Source organism: Benincasa hispida, chromosome 11 (assembly GCF_009727055.1).
Source record: "Benincasa hispida cultivar B227 chromosome 11, ASM972705v1, whole genome shotgun sequence".
Lineage (NCBI taxonomy): Eukaryota > Viridiplantae > Streptophyta > Magnoliopsida > Cucurbitales > Cucurbitaceae > Benincasa > Benincasa hispida.
Window position 1 is genome coordinate 8690357 of NC_052359.1, and position 24496 is coordinate 8714852.

At 33.1% G+C, this 24496-nt stretch overlaps 2 protein-coding genes across 5 annotated transcripts; one reads left to right on the plus strand and one right to left on the minus strand.

Annotated features, from left to right (window-relative positions):
* The first annotated feature begins 899 nt into the window (after window positions 1-899).
* LOC120089873 (protein unc-13 homolog) lies at window positions 900-18271 on the plus strand. Of its 4 annotated transcripts, none has more exons than XM_039047296.1 (26): window positions 900-1185; window positions 1523-1587; window positions 2119-2392; window positions 2722-2788; window positions 3013-3163; window positions 3622-3789; window positions 4800-4895; window positions 5037-5204; window positions 5301-5402; window positions 6043-6219; window positions 6448-6528; window positions 8160-8246; window positions 8363-8545; window positions 8680-8838; window positions 10660-10752; window positions 11607-11678; window positions 12289-12406; window positions 12631-12797; window positions 12921-13005; window positions 14588-14725; window positions 15138-15244; window positions 15371-15448; window positions 15700-15795; window positions 15964-16059; window positions 16144-16330; window positions 17704-18271. In XM_039047296.1, the coding sequence occupies exons 1-26, from the start codon at window positions 1008-1010 to the stop codon at window positions 17745-17747; spliced, it is 3237 nt and encodes a 1078-aa protein (XP_038903224.1). In that variant the 5' UTR covers window positions 900-1007; the 3' UTR covers window positions 17748-18271. The 4 variants fall into 4 exon arrangements, with proteins under 4 accessions (XP_038903224.1, XP_038903223.1, XP_038903227.1 ...); XM_039047295.1 differs by having other exon boundaries at window positions 5989-6219; window positions 17704-18067; XM_039047299.1 differs by lacking the exon at window positions 900-1185 and having other exon boundaries at window positions 2165-2392; window positions 5989-6219; window positions 17704-18067.
* A 1389-nt stretch (window positions 18272-19660) lies between these two features.
* Window positions 19661-22379, minus strand: LOC120091849 (DEAD-box ATP-dependent RNA helicase 47, mitochondrial). Its single transcript, XM_039050000.1, has 2 exons — window positions 22177-22379; window positions 19661-21642 (listed from the first exon to the last, which is right to left on the minus strand). The coding sequence occupies exon 2, from the start codon at window positions 21505-21507 to the stop codon at window positions 19837-19839; it is 1671 nt and encodes a 556-aa protein (XP_038905928.1). The 5' UTR covers window positions 21508-21642; window positions 22177-22379; the 3' UTR covers window positions 19661-19836.
* Window positions 22380-24496: the final 2117 nt, after the last annotated feature.

Below are 24496 nucleotides of genomic sequence, written 5' to 3' on the forward strand. Positions count from 1 at the left end.
CCAATAGGATATTTCTCTTGGAAAAGTGATGGTTTTTTCTAATTAAACTCGAAAATAATATTATGCTTATATTAAAAATTGTAGATCGTGAACGGTAACAAATATCTCGACATTTTGTCAAAATTAGCCTAATTAAAGCTAATATTAAATTTGTACTATTTTAAAATTAAAGGCAGATTCAATCTCTCCATACATCGAAAAATGATATTTCAATATTTAAACTAATTATATAGAAAACAATAAATAATAAAATAAAGGAAAGTATTTAGGTACCTTGTAGTATCTATCTTTTTGTATTTCATCGAATTGTTCAATCATAATTTGATTCGTTATAAATTTTTCTTACTTTTTTTTTAAAATAATTTTTTTTATAACCGATACATAAAGATGAATATATCTTGAAATGCATCGCTAAATATATAAATGAACTAAAAAAATCATAAATATATTCCATGTTCATAAGCAACCGTTATTAATCTAAAATTCATCCATTCAAGAACTTGATGTAAATAAATTAAGTAAAGATATATTTTTTTTAAAACAAAAATAATAATATTCTTGAAATTATTTATTGCAACTAGTATTTTTTTTTTAATTTTTTTTTTTAACAATTGTTTTACAAAGTCTCCTAAAAAGCCAAGCCCGTCCAAGGGGCATATCCGTAATAATCCCTCGCCGATATCGAAATTCAAGTTGTCGGAAGAAATTTGGAAAACGTTCCCAAAATAATAATAATAACAATAAAAAAATAAAATAGAAGAAGTTGACCTCACTAGGCGCTGACCGTCACTAAAATAATAGTTTCCAATGGCATATTACGTAATTCACGAAACTCTCAAGGGCAAAATCGGAATAACGAAATGTGAAATCTTCGACTTCTATTACAAAGGCCGTTATACATTACAATCCATTTTTTCGCGCTCCTTAAAGAAGCTTTGCTTTGCTTCCATCTCTGATTCTTTACCGTTTCTTCTTAATCTTCTTGCATTCCATCGTGCTGGTCGGCGATGGGGTCGAGTTCTCTGTTGCAGCGGTACCGTCGTGACCGGCAAAAGCTGTTGGCATTCTTGCTGTCCTCGGGTTTGATCAGAGAGTTGAGGACTCCGGCCGGTCCTATCACTAATCTCTCCGCTGTCGACCTTGACTCTCTCAGTGCTAGCTATGTTTTGGAGTGCATTAAATCCGGTAATTCTGCCTCCTCGTGTGTGAGAGATGAGTGGTAGTTCTTGTAATCTCTTTAGCTTGGTTTGAGTGAAAGATATGGTATCGAATTTGTAGCTTAATCTATAGCTAACACTCGGAACGAAGCTGGAATTCGTTTTTCGGTTCTTTTAGTTTTGTTTTTCAATGGAGTGGATTCGACTTCCTTGTTTGGGATTGGAATGTTTGTGTCAACTGTTCTGTGGTGGAGTGTTGGCTGTTTTCCATTTTTTTAAGTGCGGTCTCTGTTTTTTAGTTGACCGAATAGCGTAACTGCGAACACTTGTGATGAATTTAATTTCGTTGTTATTTTCTTGTTTAGGTGGAGTTATCGACATTTCTACAGCAGCTAAGATGAAACTACATGAATCTTCTTACCCGATTATAGTAAGAATATGCTTGTGAGAAGTTATTTGAATTTGTATTTTCTTTGCGATTAACATTCCGCTGCGTTGTTGTTCTATCGAAAGAAAATATATCGTGCTAATGCTCCGAGCAATTTAGATTCTGAAGCGGAATGTTTAGTTTATGCACTATCTGAAAATGCTGGATTGAAACTTAAGCTCCGCCGAAGTTTCTGGTGATTTCGTTTTTTTATATGACGATTAGCAAACATTTTTCTTCCGGACTATCTCCGTTGCATTTAACGACGCATTTATTTTCTGTGCGCCAGAGTGACTATCGGCGTCTTTACTTTGTTTGGGTAGTTGATCATATACCTAGGAAGGTGCGACTTCGACAAATTTGACTTTCAAGTTTTACCAAAAAGATTTCGATTTTGTGCGTGTTTTTCTTCACGAAGATTTAACTGTAATTAGTAGTGTAGTGACTTTGTTTCAGGAAATTTTATTTCATTAGAATTGATAGAAAGTTTGTACGTATGTTTGTATTACTTACTAATTTGATTTATGAATGCAGAGACAATCTCGATTCCAGACTTCTTATTTTCTACATTCTCATCCAGATTTTTCTGGAGCACCTCCTAGCCGTGCACCACCACCTATTATGGTTGAAAGGTCCTGTAGTAGTGACATGTCATGTTCATCTAGGTCGCTTGAGTCTTCATTTGATGACAATATTGCAAGCTCTAGTGATGACTGTGGTCCTCGATCTAATGAAACAACAGTCACACCTTCGAAACTTGGGAAAGATCTCGAAGTTCCGGCTTTAGGACTACCGAAATTGTATACAGGTATTTGGTGCTTTTATTCTTCTATTAAAACGAGGTTTCGTTTCAGAATGTTTCAGAAACTGACATGATTAACCTTTCATGTTTATCCATGAAAGGGAACTATCTGCTAGTCGTTTTGGTTCTGGTTACATTTTCTTTCTGTATAATTTTCCAAAACAATATCCCAAGGTGGGATATCTCATCTCCTCTCTTTTGTAATTTTCTTTTGATAAGGAAATGCTTGTTTCATATAAAAAGAAAGTTATCCAAAACAATATTCCAAAGCTTTCCCTTCTCCCATCAGTTATATTGAAAATTGAAATTGATTCATGGTTTTATGATGATTAAAGGATTGGCAGATGATGACTTGAATGAAACAGCATATATAGTCTTGCTAGCATCAATGGCATTTTCCAGGTGCGCTCTCTTCTTATGGGAATGCTGTTTTAGTGTTTTATTTATTTTATTTTATTTTTTTCCTGCTTATACTTGCCAGATTTTACCGTTCCTTTCCGGAAAACCTCAACATGAATATGTGTTCATGTCTCTTTCTTGTTTTCTTTTTCTGAAAGTGGTTGGGAGCATAAAATGTAGAGGTCTTCTTTATCATTTATGTGTTCTCTCTCTCTCTCTATAACCAGGATCGAAATCTATTCATTTGAGGACAAAAAGAAAGAAAATGTTATTAAACATAGTGCAGGGATGAAAAGTACAAGGGATGAAGTAGATGTTCAATCAGAAAATTTTGAAAGACATTTGAATTTGCTTCACGCTGTCCACAACCAGATGCAGGCAAGGCATAGATTCATTCTCTAAAATGATCTTATAGCAATTTCCTTTTTACATTGAGGTCATGTGTCTTAAACTTTACAATCCATTAAATAAATTATAATTAGAGCCATTTTGCTGCATATAGGGACATATTTTCTGTTCTCAAGAGGTTAACAGAAGTTTTCTAATTCATATATGTTGATGTTTCTGAGGTAAAGCATATGGTTTCTCTTTTCTAACTCATAGCTTATGCCATATAGTTGTTTATTATACATGTATAGATGACACGCCGATATTGCATGGTAAATAGTGAATGCAATTGTCTTGTCACATGCTGGCCTGGAATGGCTCATAAAGCAGGATAAATATATTAATAGATGTTCCCTGTCCTCCCTGTTCCCCTTCCTCTCTCGTATCTCTTCCCCTCATTAACTTGGCCAATAGCTGATCTTAACTCGGTATTTATATCATTTGACCAGATTTCAGCAATTGCTGATGCATGCATGAGGAAACGGTTAATGGAATTGGCTGCAAGGAGAAACTGGGGGCAAATTAATGTTCCTCAAATTTTGTTGGCCCTTTTGCATGGTGTTTTCAGATCAGATTTTCCTAGTGAGAAATCTTATATCCAGTGGAAGCTCAGACAGGTAATCAACTATGGACAATTGAAGGAGAAAATCTTTGCATTTCTTACCGTAGTTAAAATTGCTCAAAAGCTCTCTAGTTCTTTTTTAGGCATTGCTGTTTCTAATTTTGGACCACACACATCTAGTAGGGAGCAACCAATTGTATTATCTTGGGTGCCTTATGACCACACAGCTGTAGAGGCTCAATTATGGATACCTTCTGAGAAAAAAGAAACCGTGTATGTATATAACATATATTGGAAACCATATATTCAAAAACGGAGAAGTGAATAACCTTCCAATCTAGGTCTTTACACCTTCCTTAGGTTGTAGTCCAGACTTGGGCTCTTGAAACTCTGAAAACCTTGATACTTCCGTTGAGATTGACATATCTGTTGGGGCCTGCAACTATGAGATGTTGATTCGGTGGCAATAAAGTGAAGGGCTTATAGTAACTGCAGTTTTATGACTAATGCTTGTCCAGCACTAGAGATGTGCATAATAGATCCTTTCTTTTTCGGTTTTTTAGTTGAAAAACTTTTATGCCATAGATGTTGGCTAATTTGAACTGTATGTTGAATTAATCAAGGCTGTTACTAGAACAGATGGCTGAAGGATTTTGTATTGGATTCTGAGGTTAGATAAAAGCATTTCAGATCACAGTTGTGGTCTGTGTCATGACATTACAGTGTTGAAGGAAGTATATGTGATTTGATATTATGTAATGGGTAGCATTGGTGTGGATTTCTTCAAAGTACTTGTACAAAAAGAAAAAATGAAAAAAAAAACTCCTTACACGTAAGAGTGTACAATTTTGAAAAAATTGTAAAATAAATTAACTAAATGTGGTTGTTTATTATTATTTTTGATTAACTGAATGGGGTTGGAAGTTACACCAGTTGATTGTAAATTTTCTTAAAACGATGAGGTATCATGTAAGAGTAGGAATGTGAGTACAGTTTGATATAGACATAAAATCTCTTCTCCTTTCTTTAACTATAAAGTTTGGTATCTACGACCTGCATCTATAGGTCAATATTTTGGAAGAATTCTGTTTCTCTGCTAATCTCGTGGCATCTGAACGTCGAATCTGTGAAAGCTCTCTTATGAAGATCAGAAGTACCAAGGTTGCATTTCTTTTTGTTTACTTTAATCCAATACAGAGTATTTAATGCTAGTTTAGAGTGGCTAGCTTTAGAGTTTTCAAAATTTCCTCTATGATCAATCTTACAAAAGAATCTGAATTATTTCATTTTTGAACATGGTAGGAATGGGATATCAATATGGTTCCATCTGAGCGTGCTAAAATTTTGTCGGGTATTGCACGAGTACTGTCAAAATTGTCAGCCGTTGCTGCATATCACTTTAACATCAGATTATATGAGAAATTGCTTTTTGGCATACTTGGTGCTATTAATGACAACCATCCCATTATGGTACGTTTTTCTTCTAATTTTTGTTTGAGTTGATTTTGCATGTGTTGTTAATTGAGGCTCATAACATATGATGATTAGTTTCTTTCCTTGGTACAGGAAGTGGATGACAGTCTCGTCCTTGTAAAATTGACTTGGCCTGTTTTAGGAATTACTTCGGAAGTACACAGTGTGATCCATGGGTGGGTTCTTTTCCAGCAGGTACTCTTTGAAGTGATTAGATGGCTCATTTTCTTATAACAAACTGCACAATTGAATCCTACGTCAACAAATTGAAAATTTAAATTAATTTTTTTGTTAATGATTTTTCACTGTAATAACTTTTTGTTATGGTAGGATAGGTCAGACATGCCATGTAATTGTTTCTTTTATCCTCGAGCCATTGTTGATTATTTCTACTAGAAAACCTATTCTTTTTTGTTGCATACCTGCAGGCACAATATTTTCATTATTTTTTCTTCCTGATTGCATAAGATTTCTTTACATGTCAGTAGAAGTTCCATTTTTCTTCAATGGTTCATGGTTCATGTTGAGATATTTTGGTCGAAGATGTTTAGAGCATGAATAAAAAATTAACATGCCAAAGTATTAATTTAAACTTTTGACTTTAGAAGTGACTCAACATGGAATCAGAGTGGAAGATCTTGTGTTCTATACTAATATTATATGTCCCACAGAAATGAAATATGTCTTATCGTCTAGTTATTAGGCAAAAAAAGGATTTAGCTATATGTTTAGGAAAATATTTTTTGCTGTATTTCATCTAATTTAATTTTTCCTATTGAAGTTTGTCAAGACAGATGAAATTTCATTCTTGGACGATGCTATTATTGAGTTACAGAAAATTGCATCATCTAAAAATGATGATGGGAAGGAGGAACAATATTTGCAAAGCCCATCATGTTCAATTACATGCAATGGCAATGAAATGAAGTTAAGTTTGGCAGAGGCCGTCTTCTTCTTAATTAGCAGTTGGTGTGACATTAAACTACAAGCCTATCATTTGCATTTCCTTAAGGTGAATTTCAATTATTAATTATCTTTTTCCCTCTGATATCCTGTTAGCCCCATAAATATCTTTTAGATTACCCAGGTTTCTTAATGTAAGATCCCGAAATCATCATACCTCCATTATTATTTCAAGTGTATCATTGCCCTCATATTTCTTTCAGTTATCACGTCCCTAAATGTTCTACATACCCGTATCGTTTCTCTATACTAATTTAGCATTTTTCTTTTAAATCAGAAACCTTCTTACTTTGGCAAAGTGGTGAGCGTATTGTCCACCGTTGGAGTTATTACTTCTTATGATGGTGATACTGTAAAGGTAGGTGGTAATTCCCCATTGTACTTGAATAGATATTTATTTTGTAGATATTTTGTGCTTCTTTATGTTTTCATAAAATTACATTTTAGCCAGTTCATGTCTCGAAGGTAATTTGCTCCCAGCATAAATTCAACAGGAAAAATCCAGTCTCCTAATTATTTTTACTATTTAGCAAAAAAAAAAAAAAAAAAAAAAAATTCATTGATGATTGGGAAGTTACTAATATCTACAAAGACAAAAATTCTCTTGCGAGTAAGATGAAAAATTATAATGGCAAACCCCTTACTTCTTAAAACAAAGACTTCAGAGTTCTGAGTATAACATACCTGAATTGTTTAGTCATGTGGAGTTTTGCTTGTTTATCATGTTATGATGAGGGCATTAAGGGATTGGAGGTAATAATTTCCTGATGGTATATGGAATTTTTAAACTAGCTTTAGTTATAATTTTGTTTTGGAATAAGAAACATTTTATTGATTAATGAAATATGGATACCCCAGAAGCCAATAGGCTATTACAAGAAACATTTCCAACTGAAGACTAAATAAGACAAGCTGAAAAGATTAAATAGGCGCTTATCTTTGCACTAATAAAAAAAAGCAATAGACAAAACCAAATCCATAGACCCATCAAAAGAGGAAAAAGAGCTAGCAAAGTGACGTTGCAAGCTTTAGTTATAATGTTGCCAACTGAATTAGCAAAATTTTAGGAACCTGCTGGTGCTTGCATAATTAAGTTTGAGGATTGTTTCAATTTCTTTTAATCACGTATTATAATGAACAAAAACGAAAATTGAGCTCATCTGACCAGCTTATTCTTTTTATCGATGGTAGTTGCTTCAAATAGCTTGTTTTTTCTATCATCTGGTGTGGTGCGTTCTTTGCTATTGTTTGAGGGATTTGGTTACGAAGGAATAGGAGAGCTTGTGAGGGGTTCAAGAGATCTAGAAAAGAAATGTGTTCTCTTATTAGATTTAATGCGTTTCAGTGAGCGTTTTTACTAGATTCATTTTTGTAGTTATCCTTTAGGCCTTGTCCTTTTGAATTGCATTCATATTTTGTACAGTTAGTCCCAAGTCTGGGTTCTCTTTTGTTGGACGTTTTCTGTATTCCTTTTGCACTTTTCACTTTATCCTAATGAAATTAGGCTTTCTGATGGGAAACAAGTATAGTTATTCCTCATAGATCATTTGTTAGGTAAAGAAACAAAAAGTTATTAGGTATGCATTTCAATTTATTTTAATTTTGTTTTATATCAATCGGAATTAAAATAATACTTTTGAGGGCAGCAGGGTTTAGTTTCCAGATGGTGTGAATTTCATGTTTTTTAAATGTTCAAATTGGGACTAATCAGGCATGTGATATTTATTTGTTTATTTTGAAAGGAAGCTACCTTTCCATAGATATTAGAAAGTTATAGACGAAATCACTGTAGAAAACTCCTTTTTTGGAGACTGCAACTATGACTGTTTGGCATAATAATATCCCTCGTTTAAGGGAAGAGGGTTTTCCTCCTCCATTTTCCTCGACTTTACAACTAGACTGATATTAAGGGAAAGGATAGGGAAAGCATTATAAAATTGTCCTTTTTACTCATTCTTTTGAATCTTATTCGTCAATAATTTTCTTCAGTTAACAAGATTGGATGGTTTGAAAGCGAGTGGAGCTAGAAAACTCAGAACCTATGTTGAGAGGTCCATTGAAGCTGCTTACAAAGCAGTAAGTCTCATTGGATATGACAAAGACAGTATCCTGATATGATGAAGTGAGAAAGCATTTTTTCACTACTATACATTATAGTGTTCTCAATGATTTTAATCTGCTTATTTGGTTAGGTAGAGAATAGTGTAAATTCTGAATCCAAAGAGACTACACACCCTCTGGCTCTGCTTGCCAATAGACTACGATTGGTTGCTGAGAAAGAAATTACTGTATTCTTCCCAGTGTTACGTCAATTATGTCCTGATTCTGGGATAATTGCAGCCATGCTATTGCACCAATTTTATGGAGAAAAATTGGTTTGTTTCGTTAATTCCTTCTGTAAAATTTAGTGTTTTGCCGATGCTGTTTTCTTCTTTCTTCTTTTTTATTTTTTATTTTATTTTATTTTTCTTTTTTACTTATTCTGGGTATTTATTTCATCAAATTGCAGAAGCCATTCTTAAAGGAAGTATCAAATCTTTCTGATGATGTAAGGTCAGTGCTTCCAGCTGCTTATTCCTTAGATCGTGACCTAACTCATCTGTTTACTTCTGCTTCCAAAGAAAGTAGATTAAGTCCCCTTCTCAAGGAAGACCTTGAGCATTATCCGGTCAGCCCATTTTTTCCCTTTTTACTCTGTCACATTTGGTTGTGTAATGCTTGTATTTGAATCTTTTATTTTGTTTGCTTGTGGTCATTTTGAACTCAAGAGAACGTAGTCAATTATCCTTCCATTGTTAAGAAGATTATGCATATCAATTTGGATCATGTTACAACTCTCTGTCCTATTTGAAGTAGCGCATTGTTGAAACTACTTAATTGTAACTTTTATGGATCACATTTTGAATAAGTTTTCACCTCTTGTCCAATATGTTGAATTATGGTTTTGATTAGATACTATCTAGTGTGAGGTTTTGTTCCATCGTCATGTTTGTAGATTATATATAGGGTTGTTTTCAAATATAGTAAAATGAACCAAAATATTTTCAAATACAGCAAAATGTACAGCCTATCAGCTTTGACATTTTGCTATATTTGTAAATATCTTCAATAGTTTTGTCATTTATAACAATTTACCTTACATCTATGCATCTTATGCATCCATATTTGATCTTTTTTCATATGGTATCCATGTACTAATTTAGTGAACACAATCATGTGTGGGTGTGTCATGTATTATATTCGTGTTGTCTCTTCTGTTTGTAATCTATATTTCTTAGGCGCTGTTTATTTCAACAGGTAAATATACAGCAAGTAAAGAAAATAATAATAATAATTAAAACCCCAGAAAAGGAACGAAAGAACAATAACTCCTCGCAGACAATGAAAAACCCAAGAAAAAACCACCAACATAATCAAACCACAAACTAAAGAACCAAAGCTTGGGAGCAATACCTTTTTAGTTCATGAGGTCTTACAATAGTTGCCTTTAGTCTCTTAACTTCTGAAATCATACAATTTAATCCCTAGGCTTTGAAACTGTTCCAAATAAGACTTTGATTTTAATTTTTAGTAAGGCATTTCAACAGAAATATGACAGGACATTTTTTAACTGATTTTACTGATGTCGAGGAAAAATAGCTATTTTATTATGAATATTGTAATTAGTAGATGTTCATAAACTCCCATAGCCACGTATCCATGTTCACTTGGCAGCCTCATAAATAGGGGTTTGTAGAGATCTTTTGTACATGTAATTCAACTTATAAAGAAACATTTTACTCTCTAATCTCTCTCTACTCTCTTTTGTGCTCTTTTTCTTCTTTGTTTGCCCATTTTATTACATATTTTACAATATTTTTAGGATGACGTGGCAATAATATAAAAATATTCTCTTTTGCTTCTGTCGCCACCTCTCATCAATGCTTTGCTTCCCTTCCCCACTTTTGTCACCGCACCCTTGCCGCACCTTTCACCCATGTCATCATGGCATTGCCTCACCTCTCTCTCCACTCATATCAGTGAGTGTAAAAGCATACGTTTGAGATTTGAATGCAAGGGAGGGGTGAGCATTTTATCTTTTCTCAATCCAAATAAGAAAATTGCTTATGAGGGTATGGGGGTTGTGATGGTGGCAGTGGCAGCGTGCGAGTAACAAAAATGGGGTGGGGCTTATTTTAGTAAGATGACTCTTTCTCTCTCCAAACATTTTACCCATCTCATTATTTTTTTGGAGTCTTAATTTCATTTACTTTTACGATATCTTCTTTCCTTATAAAATATTTTACCATTGCTTATTTCCATTCGGAAGCTCTTGGTATCTTTGTATTTCTTAGGCTATAATCTTCTGATTTGTATATATGAAATTGATTGGACTCTTCATCTCTTCATTAACGGCTGTGTTACATCCATGTTTAGCGTTGTATGTACTTGTAGATGCATACTACATCACACATGTAAGCTATTTGTTTATTCCTCCGTCTTTTGGCAGATTGTACAAATTGCCAAGCCTATAATTCTTGACTGGATGATCGATCAGCTGGAACAAACCTCTGAATGGACTGGACGTGCTTTCAAGTTAGAGGTCAGTTTTTTGCAGAGTGATTTTTCTGGTTGAAGAATTTAGCAGTATGTAATATGATATTTGTCTGAGTGAAAGCAGTAGCTTGGCATTTTTTTAAAAAAAAATATGTAAAAGATAGTGAAAATTTCCAATATCTCATTATTTACCACCAATAATACGTCATGTGTAAGGCCTCAAAGAAAGGTAATATAATCTACCCTAAACAAAATCTTAAACTTTAGGTCTAGAAGATTACAAAGATAAAAGAAAGATATCTTTCTAATTTGTTATTTGTAAGAATGTCCTAACGTTGAAGATGAGCATATCATATAATCCGAACTTGTCATTCAAATTTATAAGATAGGTCATGGTAAAGGCTTGGTGAGGATATCCACCAACTATTTCTTTGCAAGAACATAGTTGAGTTTAACTATTTGTTCATTGACTTTTTTCTAAGATGAAGGGGACGTCGGATCAATGTCAACTTATCTTGTCCAATCATGATCCACACATTCTTGACAATTTGTATTGCAACTTGATTTTAACACGTCACATGCATAACAATCTTTGTAATATAGGAATAAAAAATGAAGATAAAAAAATCTAAAATAAAAAACAATTTTAACCTTAAAATAAAATAATTGGAACCAAACAAACTGAGGAAAAAATAGAAATAAAAATGGCTAGGTTGTTTCAAATTGGTTTTTGAGTTTTTAGTTGCTGAGTTCAATTATGATTAACAAAATATCTATATATTATCTCTTCTTATATGGATTTAAACAACTGGACAAAGAATAGAATTATCACATTAGATTTATATATCTTTTTACGTTGCATTCATACCTCTTAACTAATATTTTTTTTGGGAAGTGAAGGATTGGGAGCCGATATCATTTCAGCAAAATTTGGCAGCATCAGTTATTGAAGTTTTTAGAATAATTGAGGAGGTATTATTACTGTAAAGATAATTACTTCAGTTATTCCTTTTTTTAGTTTACTCATTGAGTTGTCTGGATTTATCTAGTTTTATAACTCGCTATTTCTTTGCTCTTTTTGTCTTCTTTATTTATATTATTGTGTTGTGAGCATTAGTCTCTTTTCATTCCCTTAATGAAAAGTTCCGTATCCTTTCCAAAAAAAATTGCTTTTGTTATGTCCTAAAGACAAGAATTTTCCATATCCTTTCCAAAAAAAATTACTTTTGTTATGTCCTAAGGACAAGAATTTTGGTCTGTTCCTATAAATTGTAATGATACTTTGGTACAAAAGTATTTGAAATTGGGGAGTGAATGAACTATTTATAGAGATATTGTTTCATATACTGATTGATAAATTTTGAGCACTAGGGCTTATATTCTACCTGGAAATTTGTCTAAGGTGTTAGTGGTCATTCTTGTTGGTTTCTCCTGCGTTCTTCTCAAATAATCAATACCATATGCAACTGGTGTAGTATTAGTTTGCTTGTAGCTACCTTTTCTTTTCCTTTTGAATTTACTACTGAGGGTTAGCTTAATAAAGTTTTTTTAATATTATGGAATTATAATGGAAAACTTGCAGACTGTTGATCAGTTTTTTGACCTGAACCTCCCGATGGACATCACACATTTGCAAGCTCTCCTGTCCATTGTCTACCACAGCTTGGATGGCTATTTATCTGGTCTGCTCAACCAGTTAGGTAAGCTATGAATTCTGGAATTAGGAAGAATATGGGTTGATAGCAAATTGCAATCACGCTAACGCACACGAACATATATATTTATACATTTGTTAAATATTATCTTAAACAAGTGTATGTATAACTAGTGCTTTCATGTAATCCTTTCCTTCAGGGAGTTAGAAGATCAAGGTCATGCACGGTTAAGTTATTGGTGATTTGATCATATTATCTTTTCATTACAGTTGAGAAGAATTGTTTGTATCCACCAGTACCTCCATTGACTCGTTTTGTGGAGACTACTACAACAGGAAAGAAAAAGTTGCCTGAATGTCATTTAGACGAGCATGTGACAAGAAAATTGAATGGCTTGACAATATCAAAGCTTTGTATAAAATTGAATACCCTTGGTGTAAGTGATGCTTAAAGCTAATGGAGAACATGCACTGCCAATTGGTGGTGTAAACATGCATTCTTAATGACATTGCCAATTGTTAGTCTTATTTTGTGTTACGTCTCTTTTCTCTTCATGCAGTATATTCAAAAACATATTGGAACACTGGAGGATGGAATAGGAAAATCTTGGGCACTTCTTGGAGGATCGACTAAGCATAAACAGGGTACAATATGTGTATTTCACTTGATTTTTGCGTTCAATAGGCATAAGATTAATGATTGATAAAAGACAGAAACTAGTGATTTGAATTCATTTTGCACTTCTTAAAGATGGGTTCATGTTTAGCTTTCGGATTTTGATTTCGTTTTAATTTTCTTTTTCATTAAAATAGAAGTGTTTGTTTGTACTATATATTGAGAAATGTGTGGAGAAAGTGTGAGAGACCTAGCGTAAGATGTAGCTGGAGTCTACTTAGAGAGGGATGAATATGTAGTTTATGCTTCGTTCCTTCCAAGTCGATATTAAAATTTTGTGCAAAATACACTTTTTGTCTGTGATGTTTGAGTTTAGTGTCTATTTGGTTCTTAAGATTTCGAAAGGGGCATTTTCTTTTTTCTTTTTCTTTTTTTTTTTTTTTTTAAAAGAAAAGAATTGCAAGGAAACATATATTTCATTGGTGTATGAAATATCACAAAAGAGAAAGGGTAAAAAGTGAAAACCCAAGTGCCTGGAAATGGAGTTACAAAAAGGATATCCATTTGGCCAAGAGGTATTGTAAGGCTAATCAGAAAAGGAAGGACATTTTACATCAATAAAGAGCCATTAAGAGAACATTGCTAAGCAAATAAACCTAAGCAGTTTCAGTACCATTAAGGGTTCTTTGATTTCTCCCCAGCCATAAGTTCCATAAAAAAAGCCTTAACAAGGTCGAGTCGAAGAGTTTGCTTCCCATTCTTGAAAGGATGTCCAAGGATAATTGTGGAGATAAAATGTGATATGTTTGTTGGAAGAACTGCGAACCAGGTGGAGATTTTCACTAATTTATTATTGTTGTTTTGGATTATATGGCTTTTTCCTTTTCTCTCTCTTCTCTTCTTTATCTCTCCCCTCCTTTTCCTACTTCCTTCTTTTAATCTTCTCTGACGGGTGTTTGATGCTCGTCGGCTGTTGACCATCCTAAATTACAACCCATCCATTATTCCGGTAGGCATCTCAATGTTCATCTCCGTACCACAAGACTAAAATGAAAACATATTGGAAGTTAGAAGAGGAGACCAAGGCAGTAACAGAGAGGCTCTTGGAGAACATTACCAAATTCTCATTGCAATCTCCAGTGAATTTATGGCCATGGTTGTGGTGTGTGTTAGAGTTAGTTATATTTTCCATCCACTAGTAAGATGCTCCCTCCAATTTTGATTCATGTTCACAACGAGAGAAACGACATCTGGACACCTTCTTGAATTGAAGCAGTTTCATTTGTTATGCCTATAATAATTTTAGAACGGTTGTTATCAAAGTTATTAGCCTTAGGTTCCGTTTGGTAAACATTTTATTTTATTTTTTTGTTTTTGAAAATTAAGGTTAAGAATTCAACAATTGTACTTAAGAAATATGCAAATCAATGTAAGAAATGTGGATGAAATAGACTAAATTTTCAAAAACAAAAATAAAAAACCAAATGGTTACCAAACGGGGGCTTAGTAATTTTCCAACATATTGTCTCTGCTTCATTTAATTTCAATTAACCTCAAAATGATTCTTTATGTGTACACTTGATGACAATATCTATAATATCATCCATTCAGCCCGGGTAGAGGTTTCTACGACTGCAAATGGTGGTATTGGTACTTGCAGTGACGAAGCTAACGAGTTGTTTGCCACCACTTTCAACAACATTAAGAGTTTCATCGCAAAATCTATCAGCAAGTTCTGTGACTTTACTGGTGAGTTGCTAAAACTGTACATCGGTCAAGTCTAGCAATCAGTTTTATGGTGTCTTGAAAATTTATGCAGTTAGTGAGATTAAGATATATTAAACATATAGTTTGTTGACCCTAAGAGATGCATTTTCTGATTTCCGTATTCTCAATCTAAGCATCCTCCATAAACGAACTGGGAAGGATATAGCTAATTGTTATTCACAAGTGGTTTAGTTTATCTCCTGAAATTTCTCATTTTGTTTGGATCAGGATGAAGTCCTTTTGACACTTCTATTTTTGGTTTATTTTTAAACTGTATTGAAAGATGACTGTAGAATGGTTATATCAAAATCCATATTTTTACAGCATTTTCCTCTCTGACTGAGTTCCTCTCATACTTGAAAGATGACACTTTAGTTCAAATTCTACTTTCCAGGCATAAGAGTTATTTTCTCGGATCTCAAAGATGAGTTCCTCTCATACTTGTATCGTGGCAATGTTGAGGCTGCTCGATTAGAAGGCTTTCTCATGCATCTTGATGTTGTAAGCTCTCACTCGCTAAATGTGATATTTTGGTCAGTTTATGTCGTGCATATGTGTGTATGTGTATTGTATATTTCTTTATAATTTTCATTTGTGGGTTGTATTAATCTAAGGTGTCTCTTACAGGTCCTGAATAATGTATGTGGCATGATCGATGATACTCTTAGGGATCTTGTGGTATTAAGCATTTGTCGAGCATCAATGGTACGCTGATGCTAGTTCTATCTATTACCGCTCTGTAATTTCATCCAATCAATGAAATTATAGTTGAAACATTCTTTTGTAATTCCGAGGACATGGGCAATATTTCCTGTATAATTTCATCGTATCAATGATATTATTATTGTTTCTCTTCCCCCCCCCCCCCCCAAAAAAAGAGAGAGAGAGAGAGAGAGAAGAAAAGAAAAGGAAAAACTACCTTTCACTCTTTCCTCCTGAAATGTATTGTTTTCCAGGAAGCCTTCACATGGGTGATGCTTAGTGGAGGCCCTTCACGTGCATTTTCTGATTCAGATATTGTTCTCATTAAGGAAGATCTTGGTATATTGAAGGTATGTGCACCAAGTTAAATTTACTTTTCTAGTTGTAGTTTGCGATTTAGAATTCCTGTAAGATGTAAGGCCGTAACTTTGCTTGTAAGTGGGGAAAAATGGCTGTATGAACTTGTGGTTTGTGATAAAAGATTCCGACAATATTGCTCTTGCATCTGTCAATTCCAGGACTTTTTTGTAGCTGATGGAGAAGGTCTTCCCCGTACTCTTGTTGAGAAGGAAGCAAAATTTGCTGAAGAAATATTGGGATTATATTCACTTCCGGTTAGTTTATCTTATTGGTCAAGTTTATATGATAAGTTCCTTATAGTGTGGGCCGCGTTTTCAAATTGTTAAATTTTTCTGCAGACTGAAACTATTATCCAATTACTGATAAGTTCAAGTGGGAAAATTTCTACTGAATTGGATCCATGTAGTAATAATGGCAGTCTTCAATTTAACGATTCCCAGACATTGGTACGAGTCTTGTGTCATAAAAAAGATACGGAAGCTTCCATGTTCCTAAAGCGAAAATATAATCTCCCTGCTTCTTCAGGTAACTTTTTCTCTCCATCATTGAGATCTCATAACCTTTGGACATATTATTTCTTCCTTCACAATTGTCGAGGAAAAATGAAAGATAGATAAAGATATTGCAGAACCAATAATCATAATAAATGCTCGTTGAACATAGAGAGAGTGAAATCCAATAGATGAAAGAAATTCTAATTGAAATGATTCAAAAATTAGTATTACAAACTTCATATCAAAGTACACACTTGTATAGGACTACTAAAGATCTACCAATTTAAAACTCCAAAACTTCAAAACATTAATGGTAGATGTTTACAATTGAAACTTAAACGACAGTAAACTGAAAATTTAGGCCCCGTTTGGTAACCATTTGGTTTTTGATTTTTTGTTTTTGAAAATTAAGCCTTTAGACACAACTTCCACCTTCAAATTTCTTTTATTGTTATCTATTTTTTACCGGTAGTTTAAAAAACCAAGCCAAATTTTGAAAAGTGAAAAAGTAGCTTTTAAGAACTTGTTTTTGTTTTTGGTATTTGGCTAAAAATTCAACCTTTGTACTTAAGAAAGATGCAAATCATTGTAAAAAACGGGAAGGAAATAGGCTTAATTTTCAAAAGCCAAAAACAAAAAACGAAATGGTTACCAAATGGGGCCTTAATATTTAACTTAATGAAAGAAATTGAAAATTAAATCTAATTTAAGTAAATATGAAAAAACTCAAATCTCACCAGTAATAATGCAATGGCTAGTATATTTCGAATGTCAGTGGACATCCTTTGCAAGAAAGCTACAATGTAGTGATCTAATGCTATGGTGGAAAATTTTATATGATGAAGATTTTATTGAGCATAATTATTTCCGTGCTTTTTAAGGTTGTGTTTTATAACTATCTTTCTCGATTTAAGTTAATCCATTTTTACTCTCTTCCTCCTCCTTTTATCAACCCTTTCCTATAAAAGTTTGTTACTATGATTTTCACTCAAATTTATTACTGTGGCATGAAATCGCGCAACTAGCTGTGTTCATGGAGAGAATGGATTCATTTGATGGAACTTAGTCTATATTTGCTTCTTAATATACTCAATATCATATAGCTTATGGAGTTCACTATTCAACTTCATCCTACCAAATTTCATTGAAGACAATTCCTACCGTTCTTGTTGCCTGAGAAGTGAAAAATACGTTTTGCTAAGATTTACAATAGCATTTTGCAGAGAACTATGCCTTCATTTAGAACTTGACAACAACTGTTTTCCTGTCCTGTATTCGGCATTCATTTTTTTCATCAAACATAAGTTGCTGGTTTCTTTAGAACTTCTTGTTTTCGAGAAAAATGAGTGCATTTTTCTTGCTTAGTTCACTAATATCACTTTAACTTCCGTGAAATTGTTGCAGATTATGACGATACTCCACCGTTGAAAGACTCAACTCCAACATGATATCTATTTGTGATAGATATCCATTAGATCCTAATTCATAGAAAATAGAATGATCCAAGTCTTGTTTGATAATCATTTTGACTTTTTAAAGTTAGACTTTTTACCACTATTTACTATACTATTTTCAAAATCTAAGTCAAGTATTGAAAACTAAAAACGTAATTTTTAGCAATTTCTATTTTCTTTTGAATTTGACTTAAAAATTTAAATATTTTTCTAGAAATTGTGAGAACTAAACACCCTTTTCAAAATCTAAAAGCTAAAAATGAAATTATTATCAAATAAGATCTCAACAAAGGGATAAAAGATAGAGTCGTGGCCACTTTGCATGGTGGCAAAGAAACAGAAGGGGAAAGGATAATGGATTTAGCCTCATGTGGATAAATTCTACTTGCCAAAGGCAAGTTTTATTGATGATTCATTCAAGAGTAAAGTTTTGTCGGTTTTAATATTCATGTATATTGTACATAATATATTGCGTTGTATTTCATTTTATAATAAAATAAATTTGTAACTGTATTGTATATTGATTATATTCTTAATATAGAGTAATCAGTCTCAAAAAAAAAAAAAAAAAGGGATTATGATTTGTTAGGATTTCAATTAGATCACGAGCTGGGACATTTGTTTAATGTTGAGGAAGAAAAAGGTATAAACATTGTTTCTGTTCCCTCGTGATCCATGCAATTTTAAACGCTCATACAATCATTTCTATGGACAGTTGTGATTTTATGGTTGTGTTATATTTTCATTCTTGTGTAGTCTAGTATCTTTTCTATTTTAGTTGTATATATATTTTGATTTATTTCTCTTTCAATTCAACATATGAGTAGCAGATTCTGATACAATCGTATTTTTATTTATCTTGGTCCAAGTTTCCTTGTTTCTTTGTCTTAAAAACGCAGATTCTGATTGTCTTAACCAAGAATTTGATCTTTAGTAGTCCTGTATCAAAATTAGTATTACAAACTTTATCAAGGACTTACTAGTCAACGTTTAAAAAATTTAGGCACCAAACTTATATTTTAACATTCATAGAATTATAATTTTAAATACATTGATATATAATATATAGATTTTTATTTTAGTATGACAATTGCAAGATGGAGGATCAAACTTCCGATCTTAATTGAGAAAGTACATGTAAATCATCACTTAAGTTTATAGAGTAACTTTAAAAAAAAAATCATGAAATTTAAAATTATTCATAATTTTTTTTAAAGAAATAGAACCATATTTTTCTTATACAATTAATAATCTCAAAATAGTTTACTAAAGATTAAAAAAGGGTTGTTTTCAAATATAGAAAAATGAACCAAAATATTTACAAATAATAGTAAAATATCACAGTCTATTTGTGATAGATTGCCATAGAAAATAATAGTTGTTTGTAATAGACACAGGTAGTAGTCTATCGCTATCTATCACAGATTGATTGTGATATTTTGCTATTAGTTGTAAATATTTTTAGCAGTTTTGTTATTTAAAATAATGTCATTAAAAATAGATATAATTATTAAATAATTTTTGAAAAATTATTTTAAATGGTAAAACTGTCGAAAAATATTTACAGATATAGTAAAATTTTAGAACTATCAATGATAGACGCTATAAATGGTTAGTTTTAAAATTTTATTATATTTTGTAAATATTTTATTTTATTTTTCTATTTTTAAAAATGACCCATAATTTTTTCTGAAAAAAAACAAAAAGGTATTTTTGTTATGTACAAGCATACATGTGTGAAAAAAAAAGTATTTTAACCAGTACAAAAAATTAAAATAATGTATAATTATACATGTTTGAAAATTAGAAAATGGCTTAAAAACGTTGCATTAACACTCTACTGCAATTTTGTTTTTTTTAGTTCAACGTAGCAGAAATTAAAGCATACAAGGTTAAGTTAAAAGGGGTCGAGAGATCATATGCCAAATCATGAATATACCCATAATTTAGATCGAATTCGAGATAACTTCTGAGAGCTATAATTCTAAATGAAGCACTTTTTATATAAAATATTTTCCCTAACCAAACATAAAGAATTTTGAAAAGTGCTTCCAATCGAACATACATAATTTCTATTGTGCTTCTATATTTTCTCTCCTTCATTCACAACAAGCTTTCCCTCGTTAAAATCACAGGCTAAAATGGGCACACCAAGTTGTTTCTGCAGTTTCTTCACCACAAACACTTCTGGCTCCTCACAAATACTCACCACTGTTCCCATCCTTCCGAGCCGACCCGTCCGGCCAGCTCGATGTGCATAGTGAATTGAATCTGTAGGCAGATCCAGATTGACTACAAGATCGCATTCAGCAATGTCCAAACCCCTAGCTGATAATTCATTGGTCACTAAAACTCTCAATTCACCATTCTTGAAACTTTTCAACGTAGTTGATCTTGCAAGTTTTCCCAGATCCCCATGTAGCTCTGCCGCAGTTATCCCACGAGCCTTTAACTTGAAGACGACGTCCCTTAGTTGCTTTGTGTGGTTCATGAAAACCATCACGAATTTCGCATCAAGTGCATGAATGCATCGTCTTAACACATCAACCTTATGCTGCAACCTTGATGTACAATAGTAGTGTTTTAAAGAGGGAGGTAGAGTGTCAATGGCAGTTTTACTCTGCAAAGTTGAATTCAACGTTGATCCAGAAGAAGGCACTCTCAGATTAACAGGTCCCGAGAGAGGAACTGATTCGAGGGGGGCAACCTTGTTGGCCTTGACAAGAAGAGGGTCACACCCCCAGCTTTTAGCTGCCCTTACTACGGAGAATGGCACTGTTGCAGACACCATGACTAACCGTCGCTCTGCCCTTCTTGCTTGAGTGTTTTCTGATCCTGGTGAATTGGCACCTGATCTTCTTCCAACATGTTCCAATATACGATGCATGTCTTCCCGGAAATTAAAGGAAAGTAGTTCGTCTACCTCATCTAAGATCAAGAAGCTACAACCATGGGTGTGAAGCTTCCCTGCTGCACTAATCTCTGCAATCCTTCCTGGTGTCCCAACCACAATGGCAGGTTTGTTTTTCTTTAAAGCTTCCTCCTGTCTTGATCGGTTCGCACCTCCAACAAGCTGCTGAACTACTTTTCGATTTGCAGGTCCTAATATCTTCTCAACCTCTCTCACAATTTGCATTCCCAACTCCCTTGATGGAGCTACAATAACTGCTTCTATCTCCTTTTTCTTTCCAGGATCATCATTGTAACTCGAAACTGTATTCTTAAACGGACCTATTTCTGAAAGGATGGGAAGAACATATGCCAATGTTTTCCCAGAACCCGTGTAAGATTGAATGACAACATCATGTTTTTTCAAAATGGTGGGAATTGATGCAGATTGAATGTCAGTAGGAACTGTGAATCCTTCACTCTCTAACCTCTCTATCAATGAATCTGCCAGACCAAGCTCAGAAAATGACTTGGCAGCAAATGGAGCCATCTGTGTTTCTACCAAATTTCTCGCTCCAACAACCTTCTTTTCATTGTTCCGTACAATCTTTACTCTACTTTTCGAGATATCCTGTGGAGAATCCAACTCGGTAACTTTATTATTCACTTTGCTCTTGCCTGTCTTCTGAAACTCACTTTTGAACCCAAGGCTGGCAAGAGTAAGGGGTCCATGGTTCAGCTCAGCCTTGTTAAGACAAAACACACCACTGTGAAACAAAGTCGATCGACAAACTTGCGGTAACTTATGGAAGGGAAACGACTCTCCAGCAAACAGAAATAACCTGCCTGGTACTAAAGCATTCATCTTTCCTAAAGTTTTCCCTAGAAATGATTACATAAGCTGTGATAACTCAACTCAGATAACCCAGCAAGGAAAATTGCAACCAAAATTCTCTGAACAAGAATGAATTCCAATTCAAGTTGATGATTTTATATAAATCTGAAACAAGCAAATGCAAAAATCAGCCAAGATAACAATGATGCTGCAACAAAGTAATATTCAATTTTTATCAAAGATTAAGAACCACACATCTGGCTTTCTTAATATATCGAATCAACAAAAATGATAATGGACTGAAGATTTTAATGAAACGTGTATCATTAATTTTGTTTACAAATAGAAAGAACCCAAAATACAAGTTGGCATTTTCTCAAACATCTGGTGGGCAAAGCCATGTGAGAATATCAAAACGCTCGCTACCCAGCTGAATTAATGCATATCCAACTGCAAGACTGGTTCCAACACAGACAAACAATTAAAAAGACGACCATTGATTTTCTACACATTAATGAAGCGCAACTCAAATTTTTCCCTCAAGTACGAGCCATGTAAATTTTATTGGGGCAAAAGATATGAAAAACATTGGAGCATGGAAGGTATTTAACTTTGAAATTTGACGAAGCAGAAGCTCAAGAAGGAGAATGGAAGAGAAATTAAGTGTGAAAAAAAATATGAAGAAGAAACTCCACTTACAGAACAGTCCAGATGAGGAATTCGGTGGAGGAAAAAGAAGAAGAAGATGTAGATTCCGGCGATAGTTACTGCAATAGATCTCCGGCGAAGATCGACGGCGGCGGCGACCCCAGAACGGCGGAACAGAAGCGGATTTGGGCGACAATAAAAAATTAGCAGGCGGAAGTGTGGGAGTGCCGGAAACTGCAGTGCTATCTAAAGAAAAAAAAAGTAAAGCTAAATAATAATAACAATAATAATAATTTTTTGGGTTAAATTATACAAAATCCCTCTAAACTTTGTAATTTATGTCAAAAATACATTTGAAGTTTCAAGAGTTTAAAAAATACCTTTAAACTTTAAAGAACAGTTCAAAAGTACCATTACCGTTTATTTTGGATGGAAACTGTTAGTATTTATTTTCAAAAATACCTTTGAACTTTTAAGAAGTTTAAAAAATACCCTTGAACTTTCAAGAAGTTTAAAAAATACACTGAATGATAGATATGAACACAAACTATTATACTCGTTTTAAATATCTTTAAATTTTAAACAGTTGCATTAATACTCCTAGAGAATGTTTAGGAGTGATTTGAAAAATAGTTAAAATCACTTTTGCATTTTTAAAATAGTTCTAAAACATTTTCAATAATTCAAAACCAATATTGATAATATAAAAATTGTATTTAAAAATGAAAAATCAAATAGTTTATATTTTTGAATAAGTAAAAGTGTGTTACAGAGAAATTATGACTATGACAAAAATGATTTTAACAATTGTAAAATCACTCACAAACATACACTTGGCCTTACAAAAAAAAGTTTAAAAATGATCATGTGATTAGTGTAGTGATCAATTTGTTTGAGATTTTTTCAAGTTCGAAAAGAACCAAATTTAAAACAAATTATAAAGATATTATTTTTTATAGATAGATAGATAGATACTCTTATTTCGCTCTCATTTGTTTAATTCTTACACCAGTTTTGTCACGACAAGATATAAACCAAAACTTCAAGTTAAAGTATCCTATAAGATTCCAAAAATAAAAACAATCTTCTCTTAAAACTTATCAAAACTATAATTAGTCAAACACAAAAGAAACGTGATTGATTATGAGATTTCTACATAAAAGGCTTATGACACATATTACGTTAATATCTTGAACATTTCATTTTTTACAAAAAAAATATCCATTGACCTCCCTATTTTTACTAATATAAGTGGCTGTTTACAATTTAGCCCTCACCTATGTTATTAATAACTATAATATATATATATATCTCATGCATATTCTCTCCCTCCCATGCATATGTTATCTCTCCCATAATTCACACTCATTTCTTCTTCCTTCTTCTCTTTTCTCCTTCCGACGGTGTGAGTTGCAGGCAGTAGACAATGGCGTGGGGAGAGAGAATCTTCAGTGTGGGCTCGAGCAGACAACAACGTGGTTGCAGACGGACGACGTGAGACAGCATGATGCGAAGCGAAGCTTTCGGCACCAGGCACGAGAAAATTCAACGTGGACTTAGGCAGATCCAATCGACGGTGGCGCATGCTTGAGCAAACGGACAACATGGCAAAGCTTTCGACACCAGGCACGAGCAGATCCGCGCGCGGACTCGGACAGATCCAGTCTACGGAGTTAGGCAAGAAGATCCGGTCGATAGTGGGGGTTTAATATAAACGATGATGATATAACTGTGATATATATAATCGTTTATTTTGTATAAACAATGATGATTTTTGTATTTAGATTTCTTGTTTCGTGATATATGTTCTATGTTGAACATCAAGTCCACTTGTGATTTATATATTATGGTAGATATTTTTTTTGTTAATTTTTGACTACCTTGAATTTATGATATATGATATATACACACTTGTATATATGTTTTAAATTTCATGTTCTAAGGTATATTTAAAAATAACCATAAATATTTGAGTAGATATCATATGTTCTAAGGTATAATTAAAATTAACTATGAATATTTGAATAGATATCAAATATATTTACCAATATATTTCATAAATATTTTTAGAATGTTTCCAAATAAACAACGAAATATATTACATGTACAAGTGAACAAACAATAAAACATTTCACATAATAACAAATATTGACATGAAAAACAAAATGGGAAATAAAATCATATTTAATTTCATTTTCTCTCTCCAAATGAAGATGGAAAAAAAATATATCAAATGCATTTTATCTCTACAATTGAAAAAAATGCATTATATGATGATTTATATAAAGCATTGAATTTATATACTGTGGTATACTTCATTTATTGGTTAGAATATTTTTAAATACCTAACAAATGTTCTGAGGTATATTTT